The sequence below is a fragment of the Oryzias latipes genome, chromosome 19 (genome assembly GCF_053564925.1).
Source record: "Oryzias latipes strain Hd-rR chromosome 19, Olatipes_Hd-rR_3.1".
NCBI classification, from domain to species: domain Eukaryota; kingdom Metazoa; phylum Chordata; class Actinopteri; order Beloniformes; family Adrianichthyidae; genus Oryzias; species Oryzias latipes.
This window is the reverse complement of record NC_136255.1, coordinates 3,195,909-3,214,516: the sequence shown is the minus strand read 5'-3', so window position 1 is coordinate 3,214,516 and position 18,608 is coordinate 3,195,909. Positions and strand designations below refer to the sequence as shown.

The following is an 18,608-nucleotide window of genomic DNA, read 5'->3' as shown; positions in this document are numbered from 1 at the left end:
ACTGTTGCTTTTTCTTTGAGAGAACTCTTTTATTATGAAAAAAAAGGAATCTGCAAACACATTTGTCGCTATGGAGGAATTTTCTTAGAAAATGTGTAAAGTTTGATCCATTTAGAAGCTGAAAAATAAAGCTAGTATTAAAATAGTGTTCCCCTGACTAAATGTTTGATTTTTTAGAAAACTAATAAATCTAAAAACTACAAAAGCTTCATAAAATTAGTGCATTTTAAACAACTGTAGCTTGAACCATTGATGTCATCCTACCAAGCTGCCACTAGATGGTGCTGTTTCTTCTGTTATGAAGCCAGATGGAAGCCGGTTTTTTCGTCACACGCACGTGCTTGGTATCAGGAACAGACTTTGTTTAATATATTTATCAGGACTTAGAATAGGATTTACTGCTGCAGTAAATTATTTGACACTTTTTTTGAACCAGTTCTTTGAAAGCCAAAGAACTGATAGTTGATGCTTCTACAATCCTGCTGACCTTTCTTTTTTTATTGACCAAAATACAGGTTTTGGAATGCTATACTGTGATCCCTCCTATAACGCGGTTTACTTTTCACAGTTTCGCTACTTGACGGATTTGCATCGTGCATTGTGTTCTGCATTCTGATTGGCTAAAAAGTCACTCCGCTTCTTCTCTACCTGTGCGTCAATAAAGTTGCAGTTTAATATGTACACGTACGTAAAACAGTTTGCCAAATTTAAATTACGTACGTGCAAATTCTCTTGCAATTTCGAGTTTCTCTAAAACCCATAGAAAAAGAGCGACAACAACTGCCAATCACTGTGTTCTTCTCCTGAACAAACAGACCTGCACCGCGGGCTTCAAAAGAAGAAAACACTGCAGAGCGGAGTCAGGATGCAGCGGCTCAGTCTGAAGAGCAGTGAAATACACCTGAGTCACTATTTGTCCCACTGTACTTTGTATTTTATTCATATTCATTTTAAATTTTCTCCCGTTTAATCCAATTACTCGGGTCGCGGTGGGCGGGGCTAATCTCCGCAATTTGAAGCCTTCTGTTCACATTGAAGATTAAAATTATTATTTGACAGTACAGTACAGACGTTATTTGTTGAAAAAAACGTTTTTAAAGTACTTTGATTTGTGAAACAAATGCTTGAGCCTGTAAAATGGTTTGTTCTTTCTTTTCAACGTATAATAGAGTTTTTAATTGTAGAATAATTGTAAAAAAAAATTAAGGTTTCTACTTCACGGATTTCGCCTATCACGGGTTCTTTTTGGAACGTAACCCCCGCGAAAAACAAGGGTTTACTGTAGTTCTTAATTTGCAACAGGAAACTGCGTCTCAAAGCTCGGTGTCTTCAATGGCCTCGGGTTCCTCTATGGTCTGAAGACGTCTCTTACAAGCATCCAGCAGCTTTTTTCTAGGGCCTAACGGGATGTGAATCCCACTGAGATCCTGATCCGAACAAAGCAGCAGGGCCTCCAGGTCGATCTTTTCTCTAAGGAAGATGGGCAAGAACTCTCTGAGGCTCTGAGAGGCCAGGAAGGTCTCCAGCGGGTTTTCCTGCGGTTCCATGTCCTCGTCCAGCCCGATGCCGGTGTCCTCCCAGGGCAGCTCCTGCAGGTTCCTCTCCTGCAGGCTCAAAGCACTGCCAATGCTATCTTCATCAAAGCTAGGCGAGTGCTGAGGCAGCAGTCCGTGCAGACGAACGTTAGGTGCTTTGCCTACCGGTTCACTTCCTGCCACACTTCCTTGATCCCTTTCCCCAATTCCAAACATGCCCCCTCTTAAGTAGTTTCTCCTGAAAACCATGGTGCCAAGTCCGGGTCGGGTGAACAAGGAGTCCCGGCCAGAGTCTGCGCTGATCTCTGAGTACGCGGCCTCGTAGAGGCCCGGATCGCTCATGGCACGGGGTAAGCTCTCCGCGTCGTCGTCGCTCTCATGGTGGAACATGTCGCGGATGTTCAGGCGCGAGCGCTCTCGGGGGTTGGCGTAAGTGCCTTGTTTGAGGAACATGACGTCGTTACTGAGCTGGAGGCCAGCCAGCGAGCGCACGCTTTTCCTGCCATCTTCATAGATCTTGAACGTTCCGTCACCTTGTTTCCTCTTGTCCAGCTTTTTCTGGATCTTGGCTTTACCTTTGGCTGTTGAATGCAGTGTGGCCTGAGAAGACAGCAGTCAATTACAAAATAAGTTTCCATCAGAATTGGACAAAGACAGGATCCATCGTCAACACAGACAAAGATTTCTATGCAGTTACAAACAAGCAGGTATCCAGCCTTACTTAAGATCAGAACCAAACCAAAGGTCAACAACCTGTGAGTACGTCACGTTAGAAGACACGGTGTTGAACTTCCGGCTCAGCGTGCTGCTGCTGGTGTAGCTGGAGAAGCTGATCGCATCCAGGTTGTCCAAAGCTGCCGACTCCTTCAGGAACTTCTTCTCCATGCGTTCCCGATGCTTCCTCTGGAGCTTCTCGCAGTCTTTGATGCGGCGCTCTGCGGAGCGGAACGCCCGCTCTTTGAGCTTACTCACCACTTTGGGGTTCAGGGTGGTCTGCTTGGCAGCAATAGAGTCCAGATAGCGAACACAGTCCATGTGACCCTTGGAGGCAGCCATGTCCAGCGGGGTGTGGTAGTCGTTGTCCAGACACCACACGTTGGCACCGAAGGCCACCAGGAAGGAGAGGCAGTTCTGGTGGCCGTTGGCAGCTGCCAGGTGGAGCGGCGTGTTCCCCCAAATGTCACACCTGTCAGGGTCGCCTCTGAAAGAAAGGGGCGGCAACGGTCACTGTTGATGTAGTGCTGCGTATGTTCTTTGGGGATCTGTAAAGTTCCCTGTGGATCTCATTCTTAATTGAATACAAAATAATAAAACACAAACGGTTTAAATGACGACTTTGCTCCTCGCCTGGGAGCTCAAGCTGAGGCTGCATGTAAATTTGAGTTTTTCTTTAGTTTGCTTTTTTATTTTATAAAAGAAGCAGAAAACATTTATAATGTAGAACCAGCCATTTTTTGGGAAATATTTTACTAAAAACAACAACAGAGGTTTTGCCAACACTCTTCAGAGACAGCAGAACGATTCTTCTCGATCTTCACAGAATTTTTTGCATCTTTTGAGGCAGAAGGATTCTAACACAAGGTCAAGGAGGATCTATACCTTAGCCCTTGTGCCATCTTGAGGGGTCCAGATGACCCCACCCTTACATTAACGTGTTCTCCCTACCATGACAAAGGTGGAGAAAGGTGGAAAGATTTCATGTAATCCATGGACACCAGTGAAGATCACAAATCATTGAAGAAAAAAGGTTCAGAGCTCTGTCTAGTGGGTCTAGATGACCCAACTCCCAACCTCCCGTGCCTCCAAGGCACGTTAGCGTTGGGAGTGGGGTCATCTTGACCCCATAAGACAGCACAAGGGTTAGAAGATTTGAGCCTTTTGACAGACTCAGACCAAGAACTGTGTCTTTGTGAGCTGCAGAAACTCCAGGCCGTTTGGAAGGAGGTGGAACAAAGTCCAACCGAGGATGTTTTTAAAACCTTTTGACGGTGTTCAGACGACAGGGCTAATATGAGAACGTTGAGAACCACTGCACAGGTTGAAGAGACTCCATTGTAATTCTGCTATTTTAGTACTTTTAGACTTGACTGCTGCTTTTGGCACAGTGGATTATACAACTCTTTTAAACCGCCTTGAATTAGGGACCGCCCTAAACTGGTTTAAATCTTACCTGTCAGGGCGGTCCTTTATGGTTAGGGTGGGGGACTCCACTTCGTCCTCTACTCCACTACTTTCTGGAGTTCCCCAGGGTTCAATTTTAGGACCTGTACTATTTTCTTTATACCTGCATCCTTTAGCTGAATTTTTTAAGAAACATGGCTTGTCCTATCAATTTTATGCAGATGACTGTCAACTGTACATGCCCATTGTTAAAAATAATGGAAGCAGCCCCCTGACACTCTTACTTAACTGTCTGGGGGACGTCAGAGTTTGGTTGGCACAGAACTTTTTAAAGCCTAATGAGGAAAAAAACAGAGGTCATGATATTTGGACCCAGGGCCAATCTTGACTTGGAGCCCATTCAGCATTACGTGGGGACCAAAGTCACCAACCTTGGTGTCATCGTGGACAGTGTTTTTTAATTTGATAAACAGATAAATGGCATTTTAAAATCTAGTTTTTATCATTTGCGGTTTTTATTTGAAGTTAAACCCTTTTTATCCTTTATTATTTTGGAGCAGGTCGTGCTTGCTTTCATCTCTTCACGACTGGACTACTGCAACACACTTTACCCCGGGGTTTCCCACAAGCCCCTTTCCCGGTTACAGTTAGTCCAGAACTCCGCTGCACATTACACCTATTCTTGCGTCGTTGCGCTGGCTTCCTGTTAATTTTAGGATTAATTTTAAAATGTTATTGTTTGTTTTTAAAGCTCTACATTGACTGGATCCAAAATAAATCTCTGACCTTTTCATATGTAGAAACCAGCTCGTGCTATGAGGTCAGAGGTCAGCTCCAGCTTGTGGAGCCCATGACGAGGCTCAAAACTAGAGGAGACCGAGCGTTCTCTGTTGTCGGCCCTAAGCTGTGTTCCACAGAGCGTTCCGCTCTGCCTTCGTGTGTGTTTCGGAGTGTTTTAAGTCTCGTCTTAAACCACATTTTTACTCTCTAGCTTTTAACACAGCGTGAGTTTTGTGGTCTTCTGTGTTTTTTATCTGTGTTTTTGTCAGTATTTTTATCTTGTTTTTATTTTTATTCATTTTATTAGTGTACTTTGTTTTTATTTTGTTTGGTAATCTTTTGTCTGGTTTTTGGTCACTGTACAGCACTTTGGAAACTGCCTGTTTGAGAAATGTGCTATATAAATAAAGTGGATTGGAAGAAACGAGGCTATTTACAGTCTATATGGGTTTGCTTGTTTCCGTTTCTGCATTTTGGGGTTATTCCAAAAAACCGTGCAGGTCTGCTGTTCTGCAGTGTAGTAATACTGCTGCCGGAGCCCGCCTTGACTTCTGACGAGCCCCTCCTCTTCCTCCTGATCAATAATTGAAGCTGCAGGTTAAATGTGACGCTTCATTATTCATCCCACACACCTAGAGTCTTTTCCACAGACACCTGGGAACACAGCTACCACACACGTCACAGGGGTCATGAAACCACATGCGGGCCCACGTATCATACTCCAGTAGCTCAGACAGTAATCTGACTACCTGCAGCTCCAAGTCTGAGAAGATGATAATTATTTTGTTTTTCTCTCTTTTTCTTGGTACGGATTTATTGTCACTCAAAAAACCAAAATGATTGCTCTGTTTGTCCTCCTCAGTATTTCCTCTATTCTCTCCATCCTTCCGCTCCTTACATTATCTCGTTTTATCCGTATCTCATCCTTGCTTCGACTTGTGATCCTGATCAAACTGCCTTTAGCTTCTACTATTCAGGGATGGATCAGCTTCAGGAGAGGCTGGACTCTTCAGACTTGTTGGCATTCTACATTATTTCAAATACGGTTGTACCATCAGAAGTGGCATAAAGGTTGTGCCGCTACTTTGTCCATCTGAGCATGTAGTTTCGTCTTTGCTGCATCCATCACTGGGACCTTTGAGCAACAGCTGATCTTCAGTCTACACTTCATAAACCTGCAGCAACACAACAGTCACCCTGCAGCTGCACAACAGACAACCCGCAGCTGCACAACAGACACCCGCAGCTGCACAACAGACACCCCGCAGCTGCACAACAGACACCCCGCAGCTACACAACAGACACCCCGCAGCTACACAACAGACAACACACAGCTGCACAACAGTCAACCTGCAGCTGCACAACAGTCAACCTGCAGCTGCACAACAGACAACCCGCAGCTGCACAACAGACAACACACAGCTGCACAACAGACACCCTGCAGCTGCACAACAGACACCTGCAGCTGGACAACATTCACCCTGGAACTACACAACAGACACCCTGCAGCTGGACAACAGACACCCTGCAGCTGCACAACAGACACCCTGCAGCTGCACAACAGACACCCTGCAGCTGGACAACAGACACCCTGCAGCTACACAACAGACACCCCGCAGCTACACAACAGACAACACACAGCTGCACAACAGTCAACCTGCAGCTGCACAACAGTCAACCTGCAGCTGCACAACAGACAACCCGCAGCTGCACAACAGACAACACACAGCTGCACAACAGACAACAAACAGCTGCACAACAGACACCCTGCAGCTGCACAACAGACACCCCGCAGCTGCACAACAGACACCCTGCAGCTGCACAACAGACACCCCGCAGCTGCACAACAGACACCCTGCAGCTGCACAACAGACACCCTGCAGCTGGACAACATTCACCCTGGAGCTACACAACAGACACCCTGCAGCTGGACAACAGACACCCTGCAGCTGCACAACAGACACCCTGCAGCTGCACAACAGACACCCTGCAGCTGGACAACAGACACCCTGCAGCTACACAACAGACACCCTGCAGCTGCACAACAGACACCCTGGAGCTACACAACAGACACCCTGCAGCTGGACAACAGACACCCTGCAGCTGCACAACAGTCAACCTGCAGCTGCACAACAGACAACCCGCAGCTGCACAACAGACAACACACAGCTGCACAACAGACACCCTGCAGCTGCACAACAGACACCCCGCAGCTGCACAACAGACACCCTGCAGCTGGACAACAGACAACCCGCAGCTGCACAACAGTCACCCTGCAGCTGCACAACAGACCACACACAGCTACACAACAGACACCCCGCAGCTGCACAACAGACAACCCGCAGCTGCACAACAGTCACCCTGCAGCTGCACAACAGACAACCCGCAGCTGCACAACAGTCACCCTGCAGCTGCACAACAGACCACACACAGCTACACAACAGACACCCCGCAGCTGCACAACAGTCACCCTGCAGCTGCACAACAGACACCCCGCAGTTGCAAAACAGTCACCCCGCAGCTGCACAACAATCACCCCACAGCTGCACAACAGACACTCTGCGGCTGCACAACAGTCACCCTGCAGCTGCACAACAGTCACCCTGCAGCTGCACAACACACACCCCGCAGCTGCACAACAGACACCCTGCAGCTGCACAACAGACACCCCGCAGCTGCACAACAGACACCCCGCAGCTACACAACAGACACCCCGCAGCTACACAACAGACACCCCGCAGCAACACATCAGTCACCCCGCAGCTGCACAACAGACACCCCGCAGCTGCACAACAACACCCCGCAGCTGCACAACAGACACCCCGCAGCTGCACAACAGACACCCCGCAGCTACACAACAGACATCCCGCAGCAACACATCAGTCACCCCGCAGCTGGACAACAGACACCCTGCAGCTGCACAACAGTCAACCTGCAGCTGCACAACAGACAACCCGCAGCTGCACAACAGACAACACACAGCTGCACAACAGACACCCTGCAGCTGGACAACAGACACCCTGCAGCTGCACAACAGTCAACCTGCAGCTGCACAACAGACAACCCGCAGCTGCACAACAGTCACCCTGCAGCTGCACAACAGACAACACACAGCTACACAACAGACACCCCGCAGCTGCACAACAGTCACCCTGCAGCTGCACAACAGACACCCCGCAGTTGCAAAACAGTCACCCCGCAGCTGCACAACAATCACCCCACAGCTGCACAACAGACACTCTGCGGCTGCACAACAGTCACCCTGCAGCAACACAACACACAAGCCACAGCTGCACAACAGACAACACACAGCTGCACAACAATCACCCTGCGGCTACACAACAGACACACTGCGGCTGCACAACAGACACACTGCGGCTGCACAACAGTCACCCTGCAGCTGCACAACATTCACCCTGGAGCTACACAACAGACACCCCGCAGCTGCACAACAGACACCCCGCAGCTGCACAAAAGACACCCCGCAGCTACACAACAGACATCCCGCAGCTGCACAACAGACACCCCGCAGCAACACAACAGTCACCCCGCAGCTGCACAACAGACACCCTGCAGCTGCACAACAGACACCCCACTGCTGCACAACAGACACCCTGCAGCAACACAACAAACAACCCACAGCTGAAAAACAGTCACCCTGCAGCTGCACAACAGACAACACACAGCTGCACAACAGACACCCTGCAGCTGCACAACAGTCACCCTGCAGCTGCACAACAGACACCCTGCAGCTGCACAACAGTCAACCTGCAGCTGCACAACAGACAACCCGCAGCTGCACAACAGTCACCCTGCAGCTGCACAACAGACACTATGCGGCTGCACAACAGTCACCTTGCGGCTGCACAACAGACACCCTGCGACTGCACAACAGACACTCTGCGGCTGCACAACAGACACCCCGCAGTTGCAAAACAGTCGACCCGCAGCTGCACAACAATCACCCCACAGCTGCACAACAGACACTCTGCGGCTGCACAACAGTCACCCTGCAGCAACACAACACACAAGCCACAGCTGCACAACAGACAACACACAGCTGCACAACAGTCACCCTGCAGCTGCACAACAGACACCCCGCAGCTGAACAACAGACACCCCGCAGCTGCACAACAATCACCCCGCAGCTGCACAACAGACACCCCGCAGCTGCACAACAGACACCCTGCAGCTGCACAACAGACACCCCACTGCTGCACAACAGACACCCTGCAGCAACACATCAGTCACCCCGCAGCTGGACAACAGACACCCTGCAGCAACACAACAAACAACCCACAGCTGCACAACAGTCACCCTGCAGCTGCACAACAAACACACCGCAGCTACACAACAGACATCCTGCAGCTGCACAACAGACACCCCGCAGCAACACATCAGTCACCCCGCACCTGGACAACAGACAACCCGCAGCAACACAACAAACAACCCACAGCTGCAAAACAGTCACCCCGCAGCTGCACAACAGACAACACACAGCTGCACAACAGACACCCCGCAGCTGCACAACAGTCACCCTGCAGCTGGACAACAGACACCCTGCAGCTGCACAACAGTCAACCTGCAGCTGCACAACAGACAACCCGCAGCTGCACAACAGTCACCCTGCAGCTGCACAACAGACAACACACAGCTGCACAACAGACACCCCGCAGCTGCACAACAGTCACCCTGCAGCTGCACAACAGACACCCCGCAGTTGCAAAACAGTCACCCCGCAGCTGCACAACAATCACCCCACAGCTGCACAACAGTCACTCTGCGGCTGCACAACAGTCACCCTGCAGCAACACAACAGACACCCCGCAGCTGCACAACAGACACCCCGCAGCTGCACAACAGACACCCCGCAACTACACAATCGACATCCCGCAGCTGCACAACAGACACCACGCAGCAACACAACAGTCACCCTGCAGCTGCACAACAGACACCCCGCAGCTGCACAACAGACACCCTGCAGCTGCACAACAGACACCCCACTGCTGCACAACAGACACCCTGCAGCAACACATCAGTCACCCCGCAGCTGGACAACAGACACCCTGCAGCAACACAACAAACAACCCACAGCTGCACAACAGTCACCCTGCAGCTGCACAACAAACACACCGCAGCTACACAACAGACATCCTGCAGCTGCACAACAGACACCCCGCAGCAACACATCAGTCACCCCGCACCTGGACAACAGACAACCCGCAGCAACACAACAAACAACCCACAGCTGCAAAACAGTCACCCCGCAGCTGCACAACAGACAACACACAGCTGCACAACAGACACCCCGCAGCTGCACAACAGTCACCCTGCAGCTGGACAACAGACACCCTGCAGCTGCACAACAGTCAAGCTGCAGCTGCACAACAGACAACCCGCAGCTGCACAACAGTCACCCTGCAGCTGCACAACAGTCACCCTGCAGCTGCACAACAGACAACACACAGCTGCACAACAGACACCCCGCAGCTGCACAACAGTCACCCTGCAGCTGCACAACAGACACCCCGCAGTTGCAAAACAGTCACCCCGCAGCTGCACAACAATCACCCCACAGCTGCACAACAGACACTCTGCGGCTGCACAACAGTCACCCTGCAGCTGCACAACAGTCACCCTGCAGCTGCACAACAGACACCCCGCAGCTGCACTGTGTGTTGTCGGTTGTGCAGCTGTAGGGTGACTGTTGTGCAGCTGCGGGTGGTCTGTTGTGCAGCTGTGGCTTGTGTGTTGTGTTGCTGCAGGGTGACTGTTGTGCAGCCGCAGAGTGTCTGTTGTGCAGCTGTGGGGTGACTGTTGTGCAGCCGTGGGGTGTCTGGTGTGCAGCCACATTCTGAGTGTCTGTGCAGCCGCGGGGTGATTGTTGTGCAGCTGCGGGGTGTCTGTTGTGCAGCTGTGGGTTGTCTGTTGTGCAGCTGCAGGGTGACTGTTGCGCAGCTGCAGGGTGACTGTTGTGCAGCTGTGGGTTGTCTGTTGTGTTGCTGCAGGGTGACTGTTGTGCAGCTGCAGGGTGACTGTTGTGCAGCTGTGGGTTGTCTGTTGTGTTGCTGCAGGGTGACTGTTGTGCAGCTGCAGGGTGTCTGTTGTGCAGCTGTGGGTTGTCTGTTGTGCAGCTGCGGGTTGTCTGTTGTGCAGCTGTGTGTTGTCTGTTGTGCAGCTGCAGGGTGACTGTTGTGCAGCTGTGGGTTGTCCGTTGTGTTGCTGCAGGGTGTCTGTTGTGCAGCTGCGGGGTGTCTGTTGTGTTGCTGCAGGGTGACTGTTGTGCAGGTGCAGGGTGTCTGTTGTGCAGCCGCAGAGTGTCTGTTGTGCAGGTGCAGGGTGTCTGTTGTGCAGCCGCAGAGTGTCTGTGCAGCTGCGGGCTGACTGTTGTGAAGCCGCAGGGTGTCTGTTGTGCAGCCGCAGAGTGTCTGTTGTGCAGCCGCAGGGTGACTGTTGTGTAGCTGCGGGGTGTCTGTTTTGCAGTTACATGGTGTCTGTTGTGCAGCCGCAGGGTGACTGTTGTGCACCTGCGGGGTGACTGTTGTGCAGCCGCAGTGTGTCTGTTGTGCAGCCACAGGGTGACTGTTGTGCAGCCGCAGTGTGTCTGTTGTGCAGCCACAGAGTGTCTGTTGTGCAGCTGTGGGGTGTCTGTTGTGCAGCCGCGGGGTGACTGTTGTGCAGCTGCGGGGTGTCTGTTGTGCAGCTGCGGGGTGTCTGTTGTGTAGCTGCGGGCTGACTGTTGTGCAGCTGCGGGATGTCTGTTGTGCAGCTGCGGGGTGTCTGTTGTGTAGCTGCAGGGTGACTGTTGTGCAGCCGCAGGGTTACTGTTGTGCAGCCGTGTGTGTCTGTTGTGCAGCCGCAAGGTGACTGTTGTGAAGCTGCAGGGTGTCTGTTGTGCAGCCACACTCTGAGTGTCTGTGCAGCCGCGGGGTGACTGTTGTGCAGCTGCGGGGTGTCTGTTGTGCAGCTGCGGGGTGTCTGTTGTTTAGCTCAGCTGCACAACAGACACCCCGCAGCTGCACAACAGTAACCCTGCGGCTGCACAACAGTCACCCTGCGGCTGCACAACAGACACTCTGTGGCTTCACAACAGACACCCTGCGGCTGCACAACAGTCACCCCGCAGCTGCACAACAGTCACCCCGCAGCTGCACAGACACTCAGAGTGCGGCTGCACAACAGTCACCCCGCAGCTGCACAGACACTCAGAGTGCGGCTGCACAACAGTCACCGCGCAGCTGCACAACAGTCACCCTGCAGCTGCACAACAGTCACCCCGCAGCTGCACAGACACCCTGCAGCTGCACAACTTTCACCCCGCAGCTGCACAACAGACACCCCGCAGCTGCACAGACACCCCACAGCTGAACAACAAACACCCCGCAGCTGCACAACAGTCACCCCGCAGCTGCACAGACACCCCACAGCTGAACAACAAACACCCTGCGGCTGCACAACAGTCACCCCGCGGCTGCACAACAGACACCCCGCAGCTGCACAACAGTAACCCCGCAGCTGCACAACAGACACTATGCGGCTGCACAACAGTCACCTTGAGGCTGCACAACAGACACCCTATGGCTGCACAACAGACACTCTGCGGCTGCACAACAGACACCCTGCGGCTGCACAACAGTCACCCCGCAGCTGCACAACAGTCACCCTGCGGCTGCACAACAGACACCCCGCAGCTGCACAGACACTCAGATTGCGGCTGCAGAACAGACACTCTGCGGCTTCACAACAGTCACCCCGCAGCTGCACAGACACCCTGCAGCTGCACAACTTTCACCCCGCGGCTGCACAACAGACACCCCGCAGCTGCACAGACACCCCGCAGCTGAACAACAAACACCCTGCGGCTGCACAACAGTCACCCCGCAGCTGCACAACAGTCACCCCGCAGCTGCACAGACACCCCACAGCTGAACAACAAACACCCTGCGGCTGCACAACAGTCACCCAGCGGCTGCACAACAGACACCCCGCAGCTGCACAACAGTAACCCCGCAGCTGCACAACAGACACTATGCGGCTGCACAACAGTCACCTTGCGGCTGCACAACAGACACCCTGCGACTGCACAACAGACACTCTGCGGCTGCACAACAGACACCCTGCGGCTGCACAACAGTCACCCCGCAGCTGCACAACAGTCACCCTGCGGCTGCACAACAGACACCACGCAGCTGCACAGACACTCAGAGTGCGGCTGCACAACAGTCACTCTGCGGCTTCAAAACAGACACCCCGCAGATGCACAATAAAAAACCCTATAACAGCACAACAGACACTTTGCGGCTGCACGATGAGCATGCAGCTGCAATGCATGGATTCCTTCCAGTTCTGTGCCTCACTTCTGTTCATAATCCAGAAAGTGTTCTGCAACCCTAATTTGAGCCAAACAACAGCAGAAATGCTTGTTTGTTTGTTTTTTGAGTACCAAGGAAGCCAAAAATAAAAAAACAGAACATTTCTGCTGTTCTGTGGTAAACGGCGGTGAAAGTGAGCTTCACAGCAGCATCTCATCAAAGCAGCAGCGGTGTTACTACACTGCAGTGGACGGTGAGGTTTTCTCTGAGTGAAGAATGAATAACACAGCAGCACAGCGCAGCTTCTTTAGCACAAAACGGATTCAAATACTGTAAAAAGTGACTTTATCAAGGTACTTTAGGACATCTAGGACTCATGTCTGACAAGAAAAAAACAAGCATAAATTTAAAATAAACTTTCACGCTGAAGGGTTTATTTTCCTAATTCTAGATAGACGATCATAAGAAGATGATATGTTTATGTTTAATCATACAGAAAGAAAAGAAAATACAAAGAGAAGTCATCTTTCCGCTTCGGCTGACCTCCACCTCTTTGATTGTGCTTTCAGATTGTGTCTCTGCTGTGGATGAGCGTCCGCTCTGAACGCCTGAGCAAACCTGACCTTTTCCATAATGAGGCTGTGAGAATGTGGAGGCCAGTCGGATCTGATCCGGCCTCCATGAGGCTGAACTGCTTTTTACTTCTAACAAAATACTATCTTATTCTAAAATCAGCCTTTTTTTTTGTTCAAAGTCATTGTTTACTTTTTAATTTGACAGAAATGTACATTTTTAGAGTCAGGATAAGGATTCCTCATGTTAAGAATGAAAAGGACGCTTTTGTTCAGCAGAAACGACTCAAATAGAAAAGAGACGGTTAGAACAAAAATCCAATCAGTGTTTCAAACAATAAATATTCAATCACTTATCCGATCACTACTGATTCAGGAATGTGGATGACGTCAGTGTTCATGAGGATGACTTTTCAAAATAAGAGCCGTGGAACCAATAGGCAGACAATGAAGGTTGGGGGTTCGATTCCCGCGCTCACCCTCTGCTCACGATCAGCCGGAGCGCCTCCAGGTTGCCGTGGTAGGCGGCCCACAGGGTCGGCGTCATCCCGTCCTCGTCCGGGCCGTTCAGCTCCTTCCGCGTGGCCTCCCGCAGGAGGTCCAGGTGCCCGTCCCGGGCCGCCCGGTGGTACCGGTCGTTCATGGCAGCGGCTCGTGCTCAGCGCGGTTCCATGGAGGGGGGGAAGACACCTCCCTGTCACAGAGGTCGGCTCGGTCCGGTCCCGCAGCACGAAGCGGGACACGGGCTCGTTGCTAAGCGACGGTGTTGACGGCTCCCAAAGCAAGAAACGCCGCGATTGGCTGGTCTGAAAGCCAGGGAATGACGTCATCGTCCAGTTAGCATCTCATTTGCATAAAACCTTCCGGGGGAGGGGGGGGGGGGGGTAAACAATAAAACAGAAAGCAAAGCTAAAGAGGAGTCTTTAAAGCTCATTTTAACTTATAAACTACATATGCTCTTTGATTTTCTGCATGTTCTTGCAAGGCAGCAATTTTAAGTCTGTTGATTTGATTATAATACATTTTACACATTTTTTAAAATGTGTATATCCATTAAATATATTTATAAATATATAGTTTATTGCTTTTTTAATAGATTCTTTTTGACTATTAGCGTCTCCTTTTCAGAGTTGCTGCATAAACATACGTCTCCATCTAACCCTGTCCTGCCACCAACCTCCATCATGTCCTCCTCCTCGACCTCCACCAGCCTCCTCTCTGGTCTTCCTCCTCTTTCCTGGTAGCTCCAACCTCAGCATCCTTTCACCATCATCATCACTGTTCCTCCCCTCAACGTGTCCAAACTGTCTCCATCTGCTCCCTGCTTACATATCTGTCCCTCTGATGTCCTCATTCCTGATCATCTCAGGATTAACTCCATCATTCCTCTTCAGTTCTTCTCCGCTGCAGCTGAGCTTCATTCCTCTCCTTTCAGACCAAACCTCCACCTCTCTAGATCGTCCTCCACCTGCTCTCCCTACACATCACAGTGTCATCTGCAAACATCCTGGTCCACAGATTCCTGTCTAACCTCATCTGTCAGTCTGTCCATCACCATGGAAACAAGAAGGAGCTGAAAGCTCTTAATGTAGTCCCATCTCCACCTTCAACTTCTCTGTCACCAGTGTCCTCCAGCTCTCATCCCGGTCCTGAACATCTCCACTCTTCTTCCTCAGGAACCACAGCTTCTCTCTGGATCCTTCCTATACTATTTCCTGTAGCTTCATTGTGTGACTCATCAGCTTTATTCGGTAGTTTCCACAAATCTGCCCAGTTTGTAAAATGTAATAAACTCTCAAAGGGACAGCTTCACTTTTGTTGTTTTTATTATTATTATTGACACAAACGGCACCACAGTTTTTCTTTTAAACGTTTGAATTGAAAGTTTTTTATTGACAGTAATGGTCTGTAGTTCTCCTTCTGACATTAGGTTTTCTGTTATCACCATTCTTACATATGGCGATCTTAAAGAACACAGGCGCAACCCTTAATGTGCGACAGACAGGAAGGATCTGAATCACGTCTGGTTTGGGACAACGGGATTCCAGGGCTGCTTCCGTGGAGCGCCGTCCGTGTCCTTCTTCTCCAGAGGCTTCAGGTGGGAGGAGAGGACCAGGTTCCTGAGAGACAAACAAACGCCTGGATCACAGTTTGACAGCCAAGGACGTCCTCTCAAAGAATACCAGGAAGGAGCAAAAGCAACAAGGAAAGCATAATTAATGACTCCAACCTCTTCACAACTTCTGTGAAGAGGTGGAACTTAACCCAGGTACCTGAACTGCTCGTAGGACACTCCCTGGTGGACAGCTCTCAGTTTGGCTTCATTCTCACGGTCATATCTGCGGTCAGACTCCACCGCCGCCTTCAACTCCCTTTCCAACGCCGAGAAATCGATCACATCCCTTTGGGACATTTCCAGGGCTGAAGAGGCCCCCCAGGAGCAGCAGACCCGACTGATGCGTGTGCAGCAGAGGACGGTGAGGCGTGACCTTACACAGGAGGCCAACGGGGTTTAAAAATGACATGAATTATTTCAAACATATACCCCATATTTAGTTGATTGATTGATATGTGTTTGTGGGATTTTAATGAAAGTGATCAATTTGAATTTAAAGAAATGAAACTTCATGAAGCATCATTCCTTGAGAATGAAGCAATGAAGCGTCAATAAGCTTGATTATTCTTTAAAAAATAACATTTTACACTTTTACAGTGCACTTTTTCATGAAAACAGTCATTCGCAGCCAGACCTGCCTACCACTTACCGCACAGACATGCTTTTTTTACTGACCTGATGTTTGTTTGGACTTTTTCCGTGTTTTCTAAAAAAAAAAAAAAAAAACGAGCCGTCCTTGAACGCAGCGGCGCAGCTAACGCTAACCAGCGGAGCGGATAAGCTAACAGTGGTGCTTGTAATATAGTCACATTTGACTTTAAATGCTGCATTTGGTGCTGCACCTGCACCCCTAACTTTCCTCGTTTCTGTTCAGGAACAATTACAAAGTGTCTCCATGACAACGAACCGATCCCGCAGCTTCTTCGGGGAAATTTGAGGTTCCAGTTGACTCACTACCGCCACCTGGTGGACGAAGGGAGACCTTACGGACGGTGGGGCTTAACAGACTGTCAGTGGTCGTTACTTTTACTTTCTGCCTGATCTTGATGCAGACACAAGCCAGTTTGTAGTAATACATAAATATATGAATGAAAAATATTTATAATAATGGAAGATGGTTACACTAATGAGTAAATTACCCAGAATGCCTCAAACAGATAATCACTGGGTTTTGGTATTCCAGACGCAAAAAACCTTAAATTTTAATAAGAAAACTCTTTTAAAATTCATGATTATTTCTAATGTAACATCATTTTGCACATATTTTACTTTTGATACTTGATATAATTTTGCTATTAAGATTTTTGAAACTGGGTTTTGTCTATTTTACTGACATGACTTTAATAAGTAACATAATCTGCATATATTTTAGATACATGACCTGCATTTGCTATTTTGATTTCTAAAAGTTATTTTTTACATAATTTAGGTAATTCATCTTTGTCATGTGCTTTACTGATAAAAGTTATGAAATTGATAAATCTAATAAAATGGTTACGGTAGAATAGGGTGGGATTGTATAAATTTGCTTCCTTTCACTCCCTTTCCAGCAATATTTATTAATATGTAATTATCCTAAGTTTGATTTCGTCATTATGTGAATGTATAACTGATGATTGTAATGTTTTTGTGTATTATTATTTGATTGCTTGAAATAACCATTTCAAATAAAACATATATAGATTTTTCAATAAATTCACAGTATAGCATGTAAAAAGTATACTACTTTACTACTAATACTTTATCAATAGCACGTCACTAGTACAAAATAGAAAAGCTTTGAGATGTATTTTCCTCCCAGTCTCGTAGTACTATTTTAGAGCTACTCTTGCACATGTGATTTCCCCCCATGTCCTGTAAAGGTTGGCCTTTGTTTTCATATTTTGATAAAAAAAATATATATATCGCAGACGATGATCAAATGCAGATGAAAATTCTTGCTGTAGATCTTTTCCCACAATCCTCTCAAACTCCAGAAAAATACATTTGTTATAAAGTGCAAAAGTCAAAGTGGATGATAAAACTATTTTATAGTAAAATAACTAAACAACCATGAGTTACAACTTACAATCTTTTAGAAAATCTAAATTTTTTTCTTAAATAACGTTCACACAAACAGAATCTGTTTGTCTGTCTGTAGTTATTGTGCAAACCACCTTTCTAATAGAAAGTTCTTTCTAGCGACAGAGATGAATGCGGTAAATGTTTGGACCCTAATGTATTCTGGCCTCATGGTAGTGAGAACTAAAAGGTTCTAAATGTGAACAACAACATGGAGCCTATGTGACACAAAAGCTATAAGCTGGAGAGAAGTTGTTCAATGCAAAAATAATCGTGATCAATTCACAACCGACAAATAATGGATTGGCTTTATCTGCGCTTTTCCAGACGCTCAGACGTTTCCTGCATGTCAGTCCTTCACCTTCCGAGCTACCCAGCTGGTTGGTAAGGTTGGTATGCCCACTATTTTAGTAGGAACTCTCAGGAGTTCTATTATGAACTCACTTCACTGAATACTTCATTTCCCGAAAAAACAAAAAACTCTCATGACCGAATTCCAACTCTACTAGCTATGTAGTGCAGTACGTAGTGTATTATGTAGTGCATTACATGCACAATTTCATATAGTTAAAATCTAATTGATAACAGCGTTTTGTGGTCCCGCACCATTTAGTTTTTTAGTAGTTGGGGTGGGAATTCAGAAACACTTTCACAAGCCCTAAAAATGACACTAATAGAAGAACGACAAATTCTGTTGAGAGGCGGAGCAACAGCATCGTCACAGCCCCTCCCAATTAGATGTTTTGGGTGCGTTTGAGGATGAAAAACTCTTCTGGATTTCGGGGAGACGTGGAGTTGCTCGGACCTCATTTTATTGAAAACCTGTTTTAGGTTCTCATCACCACATTTCGTTTCCATTAACCACAGTCACGTTGGTCCTTTCCATCGTAGGTTTTGCTATAGACACGCATGATGCCGTGTACTTCAAGGAAGGAAACTCTACTCAGCATGAGTATTTATGAGGATAAATGTCAAACTCTTCATGGACTCCAAGAATCACACAATGACACATGCCTTCACAAACTCACACTTTAACCAAAATACGAAAACTTTCTTAAAATATTGTTCAAAGATGAAGTCGATTATTATGTTCATCACCTATTTTAGACGT

The 18,608-nt window shown here is 48.6% G+C and overlaps 1 protein-coding gene across 1 annotated transcript; it reads right to left on the bottom strand.

The window, feature by feature from the left end:
- Positions 1 to 2: 2 nt before the first annotated feature.
- On the bottom strand, positions 3 to 14,122 carry ush1gb (Usher syndrome 1Gb (autosomal recessive)). Its single transcript, XM_004080716.5, has 3 exons — positions 13,800 to 14,122; positions 2,289 to 2,736; positions 3 to 2,135 (listed from the first exon to the last, which is right to left on the bottom strand). The coding sequence occupies exons 1-3, from the start codon at positions 13,961 to 13,963 to the stop codon at positions 1,314 to 1,316; spliced, it is 1,434 nt and encodes a 477-aa protein (XP_004080764.1). The 5' UTR covers positions 13,964 to 14,122; the 3' UTR covers positions 3 to 1,313.
- Positions 14,123 to 18,608: the final 4,486 nt, after the last annotated feature.

What these genes read in the sequence shown, in the direction of transcription:
- ush1gb (XM_004080716.5), bottom strand. Translation starts at nt 13,963, where the DNA reads ATGAACGACCGGTACCACCGGGCGGCCCGGGACGGGCACCTGGACCTC. An exon ending in CGGCTGATCGTGAGCAGAGG is followed by an intron (nt 2,737 to 13,799) that starts GTGAGCGCGGGA and finishes CCTTTCTTTCAG; the next exon opens with AGGCGACCCTGACAGGTGTG. An exon ending in CTAACGTGACGTACTCACAG is followed by an intron (nt 2,136 to 2,288) that starts GTTGTTGACCTT and finishes CTGTCTTCTCAG; the next exon opens with GCCACACTGCATTCAACAGC.